This window comes from Salvelinus namaycush, chromosome 35 (genome assembly GCF_016432855.1).
Source record: "Salvelinus namaycush isolate Seneca chromosome 35, SaNama_1.0, whole genome shotgun sequence".
NCBI classification, from domain to species: domain Eukaryota; kingdom Metazoa; phylum Chordata; class Actinopteri; order Salmoniformes; family Salmonidae; genus Salvelinus; species Salvelinus namaycush.
The window spans coordinates 19,314,140-19,332,837 of NC_052341.1; the positions used below are offsets into that span (position 1 = coordinate 19,314,140).

Consider the following 18,698-nt stretch of genomic DNA (forward strand, 5'->3'; position numbering starts at 1 on the left):
ATCAATTAATGCCCAAATGTGCTAGTTTCAACTTTTGTGGTTTATGGATAATAGTTCAAAGGACTAATATTTGACCTTTTTATATGCCAACGTACAATAACAAACCTTGAAATATCCCCATTAAAACATTTATACTATACTCATATACAGATTTATAACAAAAATATTTATTTGTTCTTTCCACCAAACCTTTCACGTGTGTTGCCTGTCAGTCATTACTGCTACAATTGTAGAAGGTCAAAAACATGCCAATAATAGCGTTTAGGAGAACTCTTATTTACCTGAGAAATAAACAGTTCAACTTTAAAGCCCCGCAAAGAAATCACTTTCCAAGCAATTCACACCTCGGTCCAGTGTGAACTACACATTGCAAATTTTTCATGAAAAGAAGAATATATACTTTCTTTTCGAGTGCTGTCAAAAATACATGGGCATACAAACTCTTCACTGTGGCCATCACAGATACAAACCATTCAGGGGGAAGGCCTAGAACTGTAAAAGCATCATGTGTTATCAAACGTTAATAACAAATTATTCTCGTTAAATAAATCCTTATTGTTTTTGGTGTGACTCCAGTAGAATCTCGACCTGTTGCCAGCAGGTACAAAGTAGTAAGTACTGTAACTTCCTGATACAGACTTTTTATAATAAGTCACAAATAAATGGGCCGACAGTGACGCTTTCTTACCCATCTTAACGTCGCCCCAATCACATTGAATACCCCCCCAAAACACATATTATTTTAAAAAGATAAATCAATTACCACCATAACATAAACAACAAAAATCTACTCACATAATACCGTACACACCAAACACACACATAAAAAACATTCAACCAAACAAAAACCATAAATAAAACAAAAAGATATCTTAAGAGCACAGATTTAAACGTAGACTCATATATGAAGTAGATGCAGAAAGTAAACAGCATAGTGGGTCAATTTCCTTTGTTTTGGTCCCGTACCTACCACTCTCTACCAGCGTGAAGCGAACCGTACCTACCACTCTCTACCAGCGTGAAGCGAACCGTACCTACCACTCTCTACCAGCGTGAAGCGAACCGTACCTACCACTCTCTACCAGCGTGAAGCGAACCGTACCTACCACTCTCTACCAGCGTGAAGCGAACCGTACCTACCACTCTCTACCAGCGTGAAGCGAACCGTACCTACCGCTCCAACAGCGTGAAGCGAACCGTACCTACCGCTCCAACAGCGTGAAGTGATCCGTACCTACCGCTCCAACAGCGTGAAGCGATCCGTACCTACCGCTCCAACAGCGTGAAGCGAACCGTACCTACCGCTCCAACAGCGTGAAGCGATCCGTACCTACCGCTCCAACAGCGTGAAGCGAACCGTACCTACCGCTCCAACAGCGTGAAGCGATCCGTACCTACCGCTCCAACAGCGTGAAGCGAACCGTACCTACCGCTCCAACAGCGTGAAGCGATCCGTACCTACCGCTCCAACAGCGTGAAGCGAACCTGTGTACATGCGCAGATACTGTGTGTGACTTGCATCTCGCTTATCTGAATATTTGCGGTGCTGCTCGTGGCAACGTCTTTTAGCTGAGTTAACCTTTAAATTACAATACCGCAATGTTCAAAGACTCAGTGACACGGTTTAAAAACGACTTTAGTGCTCTATGTGGGAAATACTGAACATGATCTGCTAGCTGTGAAGAGAGAAGGTGATTGGCTGAGTCAAGTTGAAGGTGCGGAGATAGGGTTCAAAGGTCTTTTAACACAGCCAGGTGATAGGTCAGAAGAGCTGAGGCTGGAGCTGGGAGCTACAGTACAGTGTGGATGGTGGGGTAGTTGCATTGTGGCGTATCTGAAGAGAGAGTTGGGCTGAAGACAGAACAGAGATAGTGTCCACTAGCAAGTACTGTAGGTGTGTGTGTTTAACACCGGACAGCGTTCCCGTTCTCCATCTCCGTGATCATGACAGGGAGCAGGCTGCGGGGTGGAGGGGGGCGGAGGGGGTCCGTTAGGGAGGCGGTGAGGGAGGGCGTCAGGGAGGGAATACGGACACGAGGAGCCTCAATGGAGTTCCCTCTCACAGTGATGTGGTCCCAGCCACCCTGAGGAGAGAGAGAGGAAGAGGGGAAGAGAGAGAGAGAGAGAGAAAGATAACAGATGAAGAGAGAAACTCAGACAGCCCCCCACCAAGAAAACCTTCAAAGTCATTGGTGTCTCAGAAGCATGTTGATGGGTTAGGGTCAGGGTTAGAGGTAAGGTTAAAGGGTCTCACCCCGATGCCGTAGTCCCACGACTGTCCCTTTGGGTCCATGGGCTGAACCCCCAGACGGTGGCAGACTGTCCCACAGCTCAGACTGTGGCTGCCTTGCACCTTGTCAGCTATGATCCACACCTACACAAACACAACGAGAAAGGTTGAGTTACTCAACACAGTGCAATGTCAAGAGCGTTGAATTTTGAGAAAAGAGAAAGTCACTATGATTCATTATTGCTGACGACAACCACCCAGGTTTTAGATTGTAGGTTCTGCTCACCTGGTCTAGAGGTCCTACGGAGACCTTGCGTACATTGTTGCAGATGTGTTCCCATGATGATCCCTGAGGGTAGCTGGGAGTCAGGCCCTGTCTGAACCACAGGTTACCTGGATGGAGAGCACAGCATTAAAATCATGACAGAAATAAATCATTGAGATGGCACAACTAATAGACAGCTGATAATAAAGACAAGTGTCATAGTAAGTCATGAAATTATTTTCTGTTGTACCATTTTGATCCACAGTGTAGACCGAAGTTCTCCCTACAGACACCTGTTGGAGCTTCTGTCTTCCAGGACAGGGGATGTGGTACCAGCAATCTCCTGCAGGGGGCAATAGTACATTAAACAGCCAGTGGTTAGTCTACTTTCATCATCTCTGTGATATGAACCAGAGCCCAGAGAGGTAAGCTCCTCCAGAAAGGAAAAATTGAGCCACAGTATTACTGCAAAGCCCTTTGTGACAACTGCTGATGTAAAAACAGCTTTAGAAATACATTTCAGTGACTAACTGAACTGTTGATTAGCAGTAAGACTGAAGGGAGAACCCTGGGTTCTGTCAGAGAGTGTGGGCTCTGCGTGGTTCTCTGGCTGACCTGCAGGGCTCTCTGAGGACACAGAGCCCCTGTAGAAGGCAGATCCATCCCTGGCAATGGCCCACACCTGGTTGTCCCCCCCGATGGAGATAGACTTAAAAGGCTGGTCTGTGCCCACGTGAAGCCACGACGTCCCCTAGGAACACACTCAACCACTTCGGTTATCAAACACAATGTGTGCGTATTCACAGTGAACATGTGTGTTTACATATTGTGTGTGTGTGTGAGACTTACGGCAGGAGTCAGTATGGTGACCCCCAGTCTACAGAGCACGTCTCCCTTGTTACTGATGGCCCACAGAGGGATCGGCTCAACACTGCTCTGAGCTCCACACAGGACGATGGTCACGTCACTCAACAAGATGGGCGGGACTTCTTGCCACGGCCCTGTGGTCGTCAGTTTACACTTCCTGTCAGAGGAAATACACTATATATAAACACACAAGTATGTGGACAGCCCTTCAAATGAGTGGATTCGGCTTTTTCAGCCACACCCGTTGCTGACAGGTGTATAAAATCGAGCAAACAGCCACCATGCAATCTCCATAGACAAACATTGGCAGTAGAATGACCCATACTAAAGAGCTCAGTGACTTTCAACCTGGCACCGTCAAAGGATGCCGCCTTTCCGAAAACTCAATTTGTCAAGTTCCTGACCTGCTAGAGCTGCCCCGGTCAACTGTAAGTGCTGTTATTGTGAAGTACAAACGTCTAGGAGCAACAACTGCTCAGCCGCGAAGTGGTAGGTCACACAAGCTCACAGAACAGGACTACTGATTGCTGAATCGCATAGCGCGTAAAAATCGTCTGTACTCGGTACACTACCGAGTTCCAAACTGCCTCTGGAAGCAACGTCAGAACAAGAGCTGTTCGTCGGGAGATTCATGAAATGGGTTTCCATAGCCGAGCAGCCACACACAACCTAAGATCACCATGCGCAATGCCAATCGTTGGCTGGAGTGGTGTAAAGCTCGCCGCCATTGGACTCTGAAGCAGTGGAAACGCGTTCTCTGGAGTGATGAATCACGCTTCACCATATGGCAGTCCGACAGACAAATCTGGGTTTGGCGGATGCCAGGAGAAGGCTAGCTGCCCGAATGCATAGTGCCAACTGTAAAGTTTGATGGAGCAGGAATGATGGTCTGGAGCTGTTTTTCATGGTTTGGGCTAGGCTCCTTAGTTCCAGTGAAGGGAAATCTTAAAGCTACAGCATACAATGACATTCTAGATTATTCTGTGCTTCCAACTTTGTGGCAACAGTTTTTATTTAACCTTTATTTAACTAGGCACTGGACGACAATGGGACAATTGTGTGGCGCCCTATGGGACTCCCAATCACGGCTGGTTGTGATTCAGCCTGGAATCGAACCAGGGTCTGTAGTGATGCCTCTAGCACTGCGATGCAGTGCCGTAGACCGCTGCACCATTCGGGAGCCCAGTTTGGGGAAGACCCTTTCTTGATACAGCTTGACAATTGCCCCCGTGCATAAAGCTGTGTCCAAACAGAAATAGTTTGTTGAGATTGGTGTCGAAAAACTTAACTGTCCTGCACAGAGCTTTGACCTCAACCCCATCGCACACCTTTGGGATGAATTGAAATGCTGACTGCGAGCCAGGCCTAATTGCCCAGCATCAGTGCCCGACATCACTAATGCTCTTGTGGCTGAATGGAAGCAAGTCCTCGCAGCAATGTTCCAACATCTAGCGGAAAGCCTTCCCAGAAGAGTGAAGGCTGTCATAGCCGCAAAAGGGGGACCAACTCCATATTAATGCCCATGATTTTGGAATGAGATGTTCGACGAGCAGGTGTCCACATACTTTTGCCCATGTAGTTTACAAGGGTTGTTAAAATAGGAGATAAGTCGCAACTAGACCAGTGTACCACTAGTTAATTAGGTGTGTTAGTACTGGGATGGAGCAAAAACATACACTTCCTGTAGGTCCCCAAGACCAGGGTTGAAGAACTCTGTCCTAGAGCTAATCTAAGGTCAGTTATTGTGTTTCCCTCAATGTCGAAGGTTGGGATTTAGGTAGAGTAAAGCTGATCCTAGATATGTGCTTACGGGCCATTTTTTTACCTAGAGCGCAAACTCAGGGTTGTTTAAACAGAGTACTGAGTCGGCAGAATGAGGCAGACCAGACTATTGTATATCACCTAGGTGGGTGCTACACTTCAGTAGTGGACTATCCAGCCTACCTACAGAGGAGGAGTACACAACGAATGAGGTGCCTGATGAACAGCACCGGGCTTGTCTAAGTAACTGACTGACGCTGCTCCCTCTCTGTGCCATCAAAGCTCCATCCTCTGAAGTACTGCCTAGCCTTTCTGAACTACCCTGCTCAACAACACCTCGTCATCTGACGCTGTGGATGACCATCGCCCAAGACCTGCCAGATCTCCACATTTGTTTTGTTTGGTTTTACGGCGTCTTTGAGATTCTCTTTGTAATGAAAAGCGCTATATAAAACAAATATATTATTATTGTGTGCTGACTAAATAAACAGTGATGAGGGAACAGAGCCATTGTTGTGTAGTAAGATACAGTACCTGGCCCATCGTCTACGACGAACAAAGTCCTTCAAGGTCTTGTGGCCATGATACGACCTGGAAGAGTACATACAGAGGGAGGGAGAGAAAATACATGACAGTGACGTAAACAAATATTATGGTTGCTTTCAAGCTGGGAAAAGATTCAGCTTGATGTGATAGATAGACCAATGAATATGTATTGGGGAAGGTTAGGTACACTCACGTTGGGAAATCAGCTGCGTATTGCCAACCCTCTCGGTCTGTCCCCTCGGAGATCCCATAGTCAATGGTCCAGTCTGCTACCTGATAAGAGACAGAGCAGTTAGCAAAACAAGTGTCCCACCCTGATCAGTTTCACCTGTCCTCGTTATTGTCTCCACCCCCTCCGGGTGTTGCTTGTTTCCCCTAGTGTATTTATCCCTGTGTTTCCTGTCTCTCTGTGCCAGTGTATTTATCCCTGTGTTTCCTGTCTCTCTGTACCAGTGTATTTATCCCTGCGTTTCCTGTCTCTCTGTACCAGTGTATTTATCCCTGTGTTTCCTGTCTCTGTGCCAGTTCGTCAAGTCAACCAGCGTGTTTTTCCCCGTACTCCTTTTGCTATTTCCTTTTTGCTACTCCTCCCGGTTTTGACCCCCGCCTGACTCTGGACTTCTTTCCCGCCTGCCTGATCATCCTGCCTGGTCTGACCTTGATTCTGCCTGCCCTTCAGTACCTTTTGGACTCTGAACTGGTTTTGACCCTTTTGCCTGTCCACGACCATTCTCTTGCTTTCCCCTATTGGATTAATAAATATTGTAAGACTCCAACCATCTGCCTCCTGTGTCTGCATCTGGGTCTCACCTTGTGTCATGATAACAAGCTTTGTTTGTAGGACCGTTTTAGACATCTACTGCTACTGTGTGCATGTTTAGTTTAAGTTCAAATGTGATACTGTCCATAGAGCTCGCCAGCTTGTAGTCCATGACCTTTATGAATTATGAAGCCTTTAATGTGCTCGTTCTGATTACATAAATGCAAAAAAAATACATTGGCTGATGAAGATAATTTCGTTTAAAAAAAGTTTACGGTCTCCTAAACCTGTTTACCACAGACCTTATTTTTTCTATTTATCCAAAACTTCCACAAAATCCCCATTAATTTCCCCATAGGCTTTGACCAACCATGGCAGAGTTAGTGCCTACAAAAAAGTTGTCATTACTATTGCTCTCTATTGAGGGTGAAATTGACATATTTTGTCCTGCTAGTGATACCCACCCATGTCCAGTGAGGAGATGGAGGCTTGGTGCTGGCCTTGGTACACTCCTGCAGTCCTGTTGCATCACTCCACATGTAACGGTCTGTTGGGAGGCCTCTGTTGGTGTAACCTGTGACTGGGTTCCACCTCTGGTTCTCATAGATGTAGACACACTTCACATCTGTCTGGGTGTAGATGTTATCTGTGCTGCTGGCCAGACCTGACAAAGACAAGAGAGAGATTATAGTCAGGAGCTGAGATCAAGTAGAGCTGATAAATACCCTTTCACCCTGACCAAACTGGCCCTGCGCATGTTGATTTTGTCTATCCCCACCAGATGCGATCATGACACACAGGTAAAAATAACAAATCTAAATGTGAGCCAACTATATCAATTTGGGGACTGTTCGAAACACAAAATATACATTCGTGGTCATTAAGATAGCTTGCTAATTTGTCCTGGGAGATAAACATTGGGTTGTTATTTTACCTGACATGAATAATATGGTGCCAAGTGCCGAGTCATACAAAATGGTGTGTTTCTCTATTCTGACGATTAATTCACAGTGGCGCAGTGGTCTAAGGCACTGCATCTCAGTGCAAGAGGCGTCACTACAGTCCCTGGTTCAAATCCAGGCTGTATCACATCTGGCCGTGATTGGGAATCCCACGGGCTGCTCACAATTGGCCCAGTGTCGTCCAGGTTTGGCCGGGGTAGACCGTCATTGTAAATAAGAATTTGTTCTTAACTGACTTGCCTGGTTAAATAAGGTTATATAAATAAATCTTCTCTCCTCATTCATCTTTTGGGTTTGTATGCTCATGGAAACCAATGAGTAGGTGGGAGAGGCGTGACTAGCAGCGCATTGAGCGTCTCAAATAGAACCAAGTTCTACTTTAGCGTTCGGCAAGGCAGATGTTCGTTGACGCGTGTGAGCAGTTTGGGTGAAATGATTGAATAACATGTACGCATTAATTTATTTTCCAATGCTCGCACACGCAACGTTGCCAGTTTGGTTTACCTGTTAGTGGCTATACAGTACTTGGTCATGTTTAGCATATGCTTTAAGTCCAGTCCAGTAGGTTTATGTTTAGTATATATTTGTGTTTACCCTGGAAGAATCCCCCTCCATAGCCGCCGGTGTAGACCCAGGCAGTGTGGTCGTAGCCTACCCCCCACACCACCCCCAGACTGTTACACTCCACCAGACGTAGGTGGCCCCCCACCTGATGCCAGAACCTGCAAACACACAAACAGACAGGGCAGACAGGGAAGACAGGGCAGACAGGGCAGACAGGGCAGAGCAACATGTGGTTAGAGACAAAAGAAAGAAAAGTATACCATTTTCCAGTGACTGTCAACCAATGTTTTATCAGTTAAGACTATTCAGTTGTAAGTGCATATATCTGATCAATAAATATCTATCTATTTATCCACAAATAACTCATTCACGATGTACTGCAGGTTTGTATTCATAGGTCTCATTTATCAAGCCTTTATAAAGCATTGATAACAGCTCAGAGGACATGTCTTACATCTGGTCACATGGTGTGGGGTAGGGACAGGCCTCCAGGCTAGGCGAAGGCTCACAGACGAAGATGTCTCCTTTACAGGTGACTGACCAGATGGCTTGTTTGGAAGGGGGACCCTGGATCCCTCGGGCGTCACAGCACGACACACTCAGCAGGGCCAGCTGGGGGTACAGAGAAACATAGTCAAGACATTAAGGCCCCACTTTTACCAAACTACAACTTATAAAGGACGTATATAGCATACATAAATTCATAAGCCCTACATAGAGGCAAAGTCATACTACATAAAAGGTTCATTTAAAAAAATGGTTATATCTGGTTCTTTGTGGCATAACCCTTTCGCCATCCATAATTTAGCATGACATTTGCTTATGAATAAAACATGATATTATGTGAAAATGGAGCACTGTACTTTGTGACAGGTTCAGATGGAAGACAGTGATCATATAACCTACCCAGTCATGCATCTCCACCTCAGTGGCAGCAGCCAGTCTGATAGGCCACCTCTGTTTGGTCCTCTCTGCTGTGTAGACGGCAAACGTGTGTTTGGAGTCATTCAGCACCGGCACCAAGATAGTCACCTCGTTGATGAACGCATGCAGGTACTGGAGAGAGGGAGGAGAGGAGGAGAAAACCAGGACTAAATAACTCATCACAGAAAACACCCACACACACGCACTGTGACCCTCCCCTCACCTTCTTCTCCTCATTGAAGTTGTAGTAGAGGAAGAGGATGCCGTCCTGGTTTCCCTCAGGCCCTGAGAACTGCTCCAGGGCAAACCTCACATCCACCCACTTATGGGGCTTCCAGTCCCTCCACCACTGCATGGTCCCTTTCTTCACCCACACAGACTGGGATGGAGGGGGGGAGGGAGGGAGAGAAGGAGGGGAGGGAGGGAGACTAATCAACGTCTATACAACAAGGGCAAGTCATAAACAAAACTCATTAAATCAAGGCAAGCAACCAAAAAGTAGCATTTGTAAACGTTCAAGTTGTCGGTACCTGTTCTACGGCCTGTTCGTAGTGTTTAAAGTGGTCCAGCTCTCTCTTGGAGCGTTCGCTGAGCTGCTCATAGATCTGTTTCCGCCAGGCAGCTGTCTGGGCTGGACTGATGGACAGACTCATGGACTGGACTGATGATGCCAGGGCTAGGAGAGACAATAAGACAAAGGTCCAAACTTTATCAACAACGTGTGAGGAAACACTCCAGTGGCTCAACAACAACAAGGAAAAAGCAGAGATACACTGTTACATCAGGCAGAAGTGTCTATTCTGGTTTAATTGCGAGTTGCAGCTGGCGTTTTGCTTATTCCTAGGCTTGTTTTAATATACAGGAGAAATACAATTTCAAAGCGATACAATATCTACAGTATCTGTGTCTCACCTGTGGCAGAGTTGAACCAGTTGAGCTGGGAGTGACAGTTCACACCACAGCCTCCTCCACTGACCCATGCCCAGAGCGGGTGTTCATCTGCCCCATACGGCTCCCCCTGACACAGGGTGTAGGTGGCCACCGAGGACAGACTACAGGTGTCAGCCGAGTCCCCTCTCACCACGGCAGGCCCCACAGCCAGGTGAGTCTGGGTCTCTTCCAGGTCCACGTTACTCCACTGGGGGTCCCCAAGCCCTCCAGACAGGCTGGGGGAGAGAAGCAGGGCCGGAGGGGGACACTTGGCCTCCGGTTCCCCAAGAGCGACTTCCTCTTCTGGGATAGAGGGACTGGCAGTGGTGGCAGCGGTGGCCCCCTCCTGTTTGACCTCACGGTCGGAGAGCATCTCAGAGATGAAGCTGTCGCTGGTGACCTTAGGGATGCGTGGTTTGGGGACGTCGGGGTCAATGGGAGGGGTCTCAGGGGGAGGAGAGGAGGGGCATGACCCTACTTCTAGGACCGCCCTCTGTGGACCGCCCTCTGTGTCCGAGTCTTCACTCATCACAGACTGGGCTTGGACCTCACCACTGAAGAAACAACCAGCACTGTGGGACGGGGAGAGAGAGAGAGAGAGGGAGAGAGAGAGAGATATTAGTATTACGCAGAGCACCCAGCTAGCAGACTGTTTGGCTAATCGTTTTATGTAGATGAGATTGCCCAAGCATTGGAAATGTTTCACAGTATTCCGTGTCCATGTCCACCTGTGCAGACTGCTAATGCTGGCGGAGGAGTGGGACCTGATGTCTCCGTCTCGGGGCACGTTGACAGCCTTCCAGGCTTTACCACTCAACTCACTGGAGGTCACACCCTGACGGAAATACACTGCCCGGTCCACACAGCTAATACCCCACACCTGGACAGAGTCAGAACAAACAGACATTTACCTGTGTAGAATGCCCGACCAAACATGTTTCAGCACCATGGACAAAGTGAATCTTTATAAACCACACTCAGAGAACTTACCTGACAATCTATTAGAAGGTCTGTTAATAAACATTGATCAAATCCTTACCTGGTCGTTGAGGCCCACGTTGACCATGACCATCTCCCCGACCATCCCGATCCAGCCTGAACCACATGGGTTATGGGAGTTGATGCCACGCCTGAACCATACCTGACAGATACAGAGAGATAATCATCAGGAACATACTGCTGACAAGGGAAGCGTTAGAGAGCATACATGAGAGTGTTTCATATAGTCTTACTTTGTTGTCCTTGGTGACGGCCCAGACTACGTTGTCCCCCACAGCTACGTGGATGGCCCCGGCCTCTGGGTTGGGAGAGTCCACCACCACCCAGGACGAGCCTGGCAGAGAGAGAAGAGGAGGAAAGACACCATTAGACACACTCTCAGGCTCTCTCTCGCTCACAAAAATGTTTCCTCTCTCCATTTCTCTCTCCCTTGCACACACACAAACAGAGACAAACATGTGGTCTCTCATTCTCTGTCTCCTTCTCGCTCTCTCTCTCTCTCTCTCTCTCTCTCACACGAATACACACACACACACTTCCTCTGTTAACCAGCCACCTTGTGGGCAGTCTCTGGTGATGCCCTCCCTGACAATGAGTTGTCCCTCCCAGAGCACAGCCCAAACCAGGTCCCCTGGCCCACAGCTGATCTGCACCACCTCCCCAGGCAGAGACACCTCCTCCCAGCCATCCCCCTCTGGGCTGTGGTGATGGATACCCTCACGAAACCACACCTAATGACCCAGATCATACACACACAGGCAATTAGTCAATCAAATTGATTTGTTAGTTTACGAATACATTTGTGTTGTATGTGTGTGTTTTGTGATCTCTGGAGATATGACCTCGCCCTCTGAGCTGTGTGTGTGCGCGTGTGTCCATGCCATTCATGTGTGTGTGCATGTATTAGTGTGTTTGTGTGTGTGCATATATGTGTGTGTGCATGTAATACCTTGCCCTGTAGAGAGACAGCCCACAGAGACAGCCTCCCCCTGGGCTCCTCACTGATCTCCCAGCCTCCACAGCTGATGTCATTAAAGGGGTCTGGCAGGGGACCACTGTGACCCTCGGATGGGATCTGGTAACACAGAGAGATACGGGTCAACACACACACACAGGCCTAAACAAACCTACAGTACATGATGAGTACAGTTCAGTACATGAAGAAAGCATTCACAGCAGAGGCATACAGTTACATCCTAGTTGTGACAGGTGATTATATTGCTCCAAATACACACCTTGGCCCAGGTGTCCGTGGCCTTGTACCTCCTGTAGCGGATCCATCGCCGGCGACGGACACACGAGTTCCACTTCTTGTCTTTGATGTAGGTGGCAGGGAAGTCCATGGCATAGGTCCAACCCTGCAGACACACAGACAAATCCATTCACACATGAATCATCGTAGGTGAGGGTAAGACAATGACATAGAGGGAGGGAAGGAAAGAGAGAGTGAGGGAAAGAGAGAAGGTGAGAACGTCTAAAATGGGGAGACAAGAGAGAAAGATACCGATAAAGACAGAGGGAAAGAGAGAGTGAGAGTGTGAGAAAAATAGCGAAGAACAACAGACAGACACTCACTCCTTTCTCTGTGGGTTCTCCTCCAAAGTTCTCATCGATGTACCAGTCCCCCTCCCACTCCCAGTTGGTCGAGGGAAGAAGGAAACTGTCCAGGGGTTGGTGTTCCAGCCCTGTGATGTCACTCCAATGCCAGCGGTCGCTCGGCAACAAGTGATCCGAGAAGTTATCCTTGGGATTCCATCTCTGAGAGAGAGAATTATAAGAACCATAAATGCAGCAGGTGCAAAAGAAGCAGAAATACACACACACACACTAGTGATGCGCAGGTCAGCTATTTGTACACCTGCACCCGCCCGCAATTTCTAATAACCCACCTGCAAACGCCCGACTATATATGATAAAGTGAAAATCTGCACCCAACCCTAACCCACAAATATAGAAAATGCACTGTACAGTCTGAGGAAGAATGATCTTTTGACAGGCCTTTTTAGATAGGAATATGTTTCTGCTTATATTTTCAGACATTTTGGTAGGCTATTTGTTAGTCAACTTGTCTATAATTAAATACATGCAGCTTCTCTTCTGCCATTACTTGTTGCCCTAGAAGACTAAATAAACAGTTGATCGCCAGAATAATGTCATAAATTGATCGAATGAATGCTTCAATCTAGTTGACGTCGGTAAAGTTTGTTTTCTCTTTCATCTCTGCTTCTCTAGTGGAGCAAAGACGTTTATGGACCAGGGAGAAAATGCAATAACAAAAATAAAACTGGAAAGATTTCCCGCGCAAAATCAGTTTGACCGGTTTTAAGAAAATGAAAAGCTGTTAAATAGACCCAACATGTTGCTGATAAGACTTCAGTTCGGCTTGGATGCATATTTGATGTGGTTGAAATAGTATCAGCTTTTATGATGCTGATAAAGATAGCATCTTTACAGACAGTCACTAACCGGTTTCATTCTGTTTCATTCTCTCAAGATGCTGAAATAAATCAAGAATATATTTCTTCACTCCTGTTCCAGAGAGTCAAAATTAACATTTGGTGTATAATTGTACTGCAAGGAATGCTCAATTCTGCAAGAGTTAATATTCTATTAGGTTATGTGAAAGGTTATAGACCTACAGTCAGTGTCCAGATTTCAGTTAGGCTATTATTCCATCCATTTAACCCATTTGAACAGTCGCCTACAGTTCCCTTGGCGTACCATTTTAACCTCTACAGGATCGGTCGGGACAGTTTTTGCTCAATATGCAATAATGTGACTAGAATGACGTTGTAAACAACAGCCAACTTTCCGAGACATAGACATGTCTTATATGGGCAGGAAGCTTAAATTATTGTTAATCTAACTGCAGTGTTCAATTTACAGTAGACCCCCCCTTAGTATTTCTGTATGTTCTCTATAGTTATGTACTTGAAAATGTATAAATTGACCACTTCGGCACATTTGGTCAAACTCATGGCAGACTTGATACAAAATATTGTGTAGTGATGTAATTCTTCACTGGATCAGTCTGAAACTTTGCACACACACTACTGCCATCTTGTGTACAACGCCTAAATTACACATAGAATCCTATCTCAACGTATGGCCTTTCTCTTGCATTTCAAAGATGATGGAACAAACAAAAAATAGAAAACGCATGCTTTTTTGTTTGTATTATCTTCTACCAGATCTAATGTGTTATATTCTCCTACATTCATTTCACATTTCCACAAACTTCTAAATGTTTCCTTTCAAAATGGTATCAAGAATATGCATAGCCTTGCTTCAGGTCCTGAGCTACAGGCAGTTAGATTTGGGTATGTCATTTTAGGCGGAAATTTAAAAAAAGAGTCCGATCCTTAAGAGGTTCCCGTTTGTGACTGTCGAATTTGTATAGTGCCTCACAATCATCACGCATGACATAGCCGACACTGCTATCATCCTCTTTTGCCATTTCACCAAATTTTTCCAAAACATTAGAATACTGTTCTGGCCCTCCTATTTATTTTCAACTCTACATTTCACAGCTTTTTTCTTATTGAATTAAACTCCGACACTGTCATTTTTGCTTCAGTGGATCGAGGTTAACTTTTTCAAAAGCATTTGGCCGTATATTTGGCACGCTACAGTTAGGCCCTTATAGTTTAGGCTTGGGCTACGTACTAACACCAGATAAAGAAAGAAGAACCCCAATGTAGCCTAAAGATATGACTTGCACAATAATTATGCATTTATGGATTTTCTATTAAAAAACAAATCTTTATTCAACCCGTTCGGCACCCACCCGCCCTTCATCCACACAATATTTCATGACCCTAAACCTGTCCGTCCCGAGGACACACACACCATGTACCTGGTTCTCGTATGTCTCCTCCTGGTAACGTATGGGTACATCACTAGAGTGGACATTCAGGTAGATGTGGTGGTCACAGGCGATACCCCAGCAACACTGCTGTACGGCTGTCACCCTCTTAAACTCTAACAAGGCATCATGACACTGCTCCCACTGCTGCCCTCCAGTGGACAGGCTGTAAACACGCCCGTACACATCCACTGCCCACAGCAGGGACACAGGCATGGTCAGGCCTAGGGAGAAGGAAGACATAACAAAGTAAGATGCCTTGTTTTCATTTAGAAAGAGGGATGAGAAATGGGGAAGAGGAGGATGGACAATTAGCAGAGGTCACAGAGAGGGAGGAGTATAAAGGGGGTAAGGAGGAAGAAAAATAGAGAGAAAGCGAGAGAGCGAGTTCTCTCAAATTACCCTCCTTGAGAGGCACACACCCAGCCAAACTGCTTGGTCTAATAATAAGGAAATCATATTTCTAATTAAAACAGTCTAGTGATGTAGCTAGGCTAGCCAGCAGGCTAGTGAGTCTGAATCAGCATGCTCACTGCTGACCTTCTGTTCAGCTCTCCCTCATGGCCCATGGCCCTGCCTCATCTCTCTTGTGGAAGCAAGGAGTGTACAATAAGCTATAGTACAGAGTCTGCCTCTATTCCATCTATCCATGTAAGGGTAAAAGCAGTGGTGTATAGTACTTAAGTAAAAATACTTTAAAGTACTACTTAAGTTGGTTTTGGGGGTATCTGTACTTTACTTTTTATATTTTTGGCAACTTTTACTTCGCTACATTCCTAAAGAAAATAATGTACTTCCTACTTCAAACATTTTCCTTGACACCGTAAAGTACTCGTTACATTTTGACAGGAAAATGGTCCAATTCACACAAGAGAACATCCCTGGTCAACCCTACTGCCTCTGATCTGGCAGACTCACTAAATACAAATGCTTCGTTTGTAAATTATGTCTGAGTGTTGGAGTTTGCCCCTGGCTATCCACCAATAAATTTAAAAAATAAAATTGTGCTGTCTGGTTTGCTTAATAATATAAGGAAGTTGAAATGATTTATACTTTTACTTTTGATACTTAAGTACATTTTAGCAATTCCATTCACTTTTGATACTTAAGTATATTTAAAACCAAATACATTTAGACTTTTACTGGGTGACTTTCACCTTTACTTTTACTCAAGTATGACAATTGAGTACTTTTTCCACCACTGGGGTAAAAGGCTAAACTGACCTTACACTAGTGTCTAGGCGGGGCAGCCTCAACCTATTACATCCTATCCTGATCCCAGTACGTTATGTAATGCCTGGGGCGAGTGCTGCTCTACGAAGTTGTAGCCCCTGTCACAAACAATCAATAAACTAGCCAGAGAGATAAACCTGTATACTATCTGAAGCAAGCTGCGATCTGATCTAGTGACTCGCCCAATTAACTCGAGAGTCTCTAGATACTGGTACTTGCTAAACTGCAACATTGTCACTCACTGAGAAAATACTGTGGCACATGAATTACGTTTGCTACATTGTAATAGGATGGTGAATGATCAACATTGATACATTGTTGATTATCGGGCACCTACGTGACACATAGTAGCTCAGCTTTTGGTTGGTTTACAAAGTAGTCTACTTTTAGCATGCTAAACTTATCGCAGGTAGACTGCAATTGTAGCATAACAGCTGACTACTGCTATCAGCAAATCTACAATCACATAAAGGACACTCAACCTTACAAACGTGGCATGACTATACATACAATGAATGGCCTGGCTAGCACGGAGTAAATATTAGCTTGACATTGCTATTTAAGCGTTACAGGGAGGCTTACCACTAAAGCACAGCCATAAATGTAATAGTTAGCAATAGCTCATCACTTACCGTGTGTTCTCTCTCATAAACGGTATGGTAAATCACTGCAATTCATTCGTCATATCAGATTGAATATACCATTAATAGCGATATTTTCTTTAATCCGAAACAGGAAGTGTGGTGTTTTACTGTAAACGCGGATTGGCTGCTGCACCAAATGAACCAATGGCTGAATTTGTCCAGTAGGCGATGATATGAGCTTTATTATAGGGCATTACAAGATCTGGATAATAACATTGGATAATGTAATACAATAGAATATAATACAATACAATACAATATTGCTCTTATCTTTCGTTACCAGCACTGACTTTGCTGATAGCTGTTTTATTGAGGAAAGTTTTACTTTGTGATGTGTTGTTGCACTGACTGTAAGTCTGCTAAATGGACAAACGTAAAAGTAAATTTGGTTAGAACAGAAATGGGCTTTTCCCCCAACACCCTCAGACAGACAGACACTGGATATAACCACTAGGAGTAGAGAGTGGATGTTATAGAATTACCTAGGCATGGACAGTAATGTCCTACTGAGAATCCCCAGTGTTGTCTCATGCGTTTCCTTCTAAATGTGTCTTATGACCTGACAAAATAGTAGTGAAAATTGACTCGTGGTAAACATAGACATCTTTATTGAAAGATTTATGTGTGTGTGTTTATGGTAATGAAATTAACATAACTTAAAGCTATTTACTATGGGTCCGGAAAGAATGGTAGCCTACTCATTCATTCAATATAAAAAACGACTAATTCAATAAAAGACAACCAAAGCTTGTTATTCTCCATTTCATCTCATGTATTAAGGGATGAACAACATATTCAATTATAATGCAAGTCTTCATACAGATACACAGTAGGCTATGGCAGTACATTGCAAAGCCAATACATGAATAAGGACCATGTAAGGTTTATCTTGTTTCACTGTGAGATAACATTACATTAGTCTACATGGTGCCAAGAAATATATATATATTTTCAGACAACCATTTTGCCCATGATATATTTACAAAACTTGAGGACAAGGACAGAACATCATGTTACATATTTTTCCTTCTCACCTTTAGAGAATGAAAACAATACACATCAGTATCTGAACAGAGATAGAAGAGGAGGAACCATGTCCCGTGTTCATTTCAAATACTTATTTGGGATGGTAATCATCAATTAGTATGGACAGCAGTGTGGTGTATATCATGAATTACTCTACACAGAAGGAAGATTTAAAAAAACGGTTTACTCTTTTGATATACTGCATGGCTCATACTGTATTTCTACCAAAAACAATGTGATTGTGATTTACAACAATTGTGTATTTGTATGCACACAACCTTCAGCTTACCATGAAAAGCCAAAAAGAAATTTCCGCCCTACAAATATTGTACAAACATCATGAACGTTCGAACAAGTTTGAAAAAATACAATTTAAAAGTATGAAGAAATAGCATGGTATATGTCAATGCATTCCCCATTCAGAATACATTCATTTAGTAGTCTGTCAAATCAAAAATCCCTTATTTTAATTTAAAAAATGGACACTACCTGCTAGGCATAAATGGATTGAATCAACTTTGTTTCCACGTCATTTCGACAACAAAACATATTTGTGATGAAGTTGAATCAACATGGAAAACAGATTGGATTTTGCGTAAAGTCTTCAATATAAGGGAATTTTGTCTTTTTTTCAACCAACTTTGAACCTAAATCCAATGACATGGTGCAATTTGTTGTTGATTTCACATTGAATTCACATTAGTTGACAACTCAACCAACTGTAAATCAAAAATAGATGCTGAACAGATGGATGTCTGTGCCTAGTCGGTATATTCATTATTCCATAAACTCTCACTGTTTAAACTCAATTTGTTTCATATGTTTACATAAATAGTCTCTCCATTTAAAAATGGGCACGTAATAATGAAAAAATAAACATGGAAAATAACTGAGCTCTTCTTTTCCCAACAAATTCCCACAACTACTACAGACAGATTATTATTATTATCTTGTCGGACTGTGATTCTGAAGTGTTGGTGGTGCAGAGATTCCAAGCTTCATAAATCCTCTGTCTGGATGATCCCTGGTTATCAGACGATTGGTGCTGATCTGTCATTGGTCACTGTAGGTCTCAGTTTGACAGTGGCAAAGGGATTCCCACCTCTGGAAAATATTTCAATA

General features: G+C 44.4%; 2 protein-coding genes across 3 annotated transcripts in view; both read right to left on the bottom strand.

Annotated features, from left to right (window-relative positions):
• Positions 1 to 147: 147 nt before the first annotated feature.
• On the bottom strand, positions 148 to 16,652 carry LOC120029615 (tectonin beta-propeller repeat-containing protein 1-like). 2 transcript variants are annotated; one of them, XR_005473594.1, is made up of 25 exons: positions 16,539 to 16,652; positions 14,665 to 14,897; positions 12,384 to 12,566; positions 12,044 to 12,166; positions 11,758 to 11,883; positions 11,365 to 11,539; positions 11,042 to 11,142; positions 10,849 to 10,950; positions 10,538 to 10,689; positions 9,792 to 10,381; positions 9,410 to 9,555; positions 9,103 to 9,258; positions 8,862 to 9,011; positions 8,410 to 8,567; positions 7,986 to 8,113; positions 6,894 to 7,093; positions 5,863 to 5,942; positions 5,658 to 5,714; positions 3,345 to 3,519; positions 3,111 to 3,246; positions 2,746 to 2,838; positions 2,517 to 2,623; positions 2,255 to 2,374; positions 1,001 to 2,084; positions 148 to 966 (listed from the first exon to the last, which is right to left on the bottom strand). XR_005473594.1 is itself a non-coding variant. In XM_038974902.1 (24 exons), the coding sequence occupies exons 2-24, from the start codon at positions 14,887 to 14,889 to the stop codon at positions 1,905 to 1,907; spliced, it is 3,663 nt and encodes a 1,220-aa protein (XP_038830830.1). In that variant the 5' UTR covers positions 14,890 to 14,897; positions 16,539 to 16,652; the 3' UTR covers positions 148 to 1,904. The 2 variants fall into 2 exon arrangements, 1 of the variants encoding a protein (XP_038830830.1); XM_038974902.1 differs by having other exon boundaries at positions 148 to 2,084.
• A 628-nt stretch (positions 16,653 to 17,280) lies between these two features.
• LOC120029845 (brain-specific angiogenesis inhibitor 1-associated protein 2-like protein 1) overlaps positions 17,281 to 18,698 on the bottom strand; it is a 52,050-nt gene continuing 50,632 nt past the window's right edge. Inside the window, exon 14 of the mRNA XM_038975153.1 lies at positions 17,281 to 18,680. Coding sequence (XP_038831081.1) covers positions 18,608 to 18,680 — 73 coding nt within the window. The 3' untranslated portion in view covers positions 17,281 to 18,607. The remainder of the gene's footprint in view (positions 18,681 to 18,698) is intronic.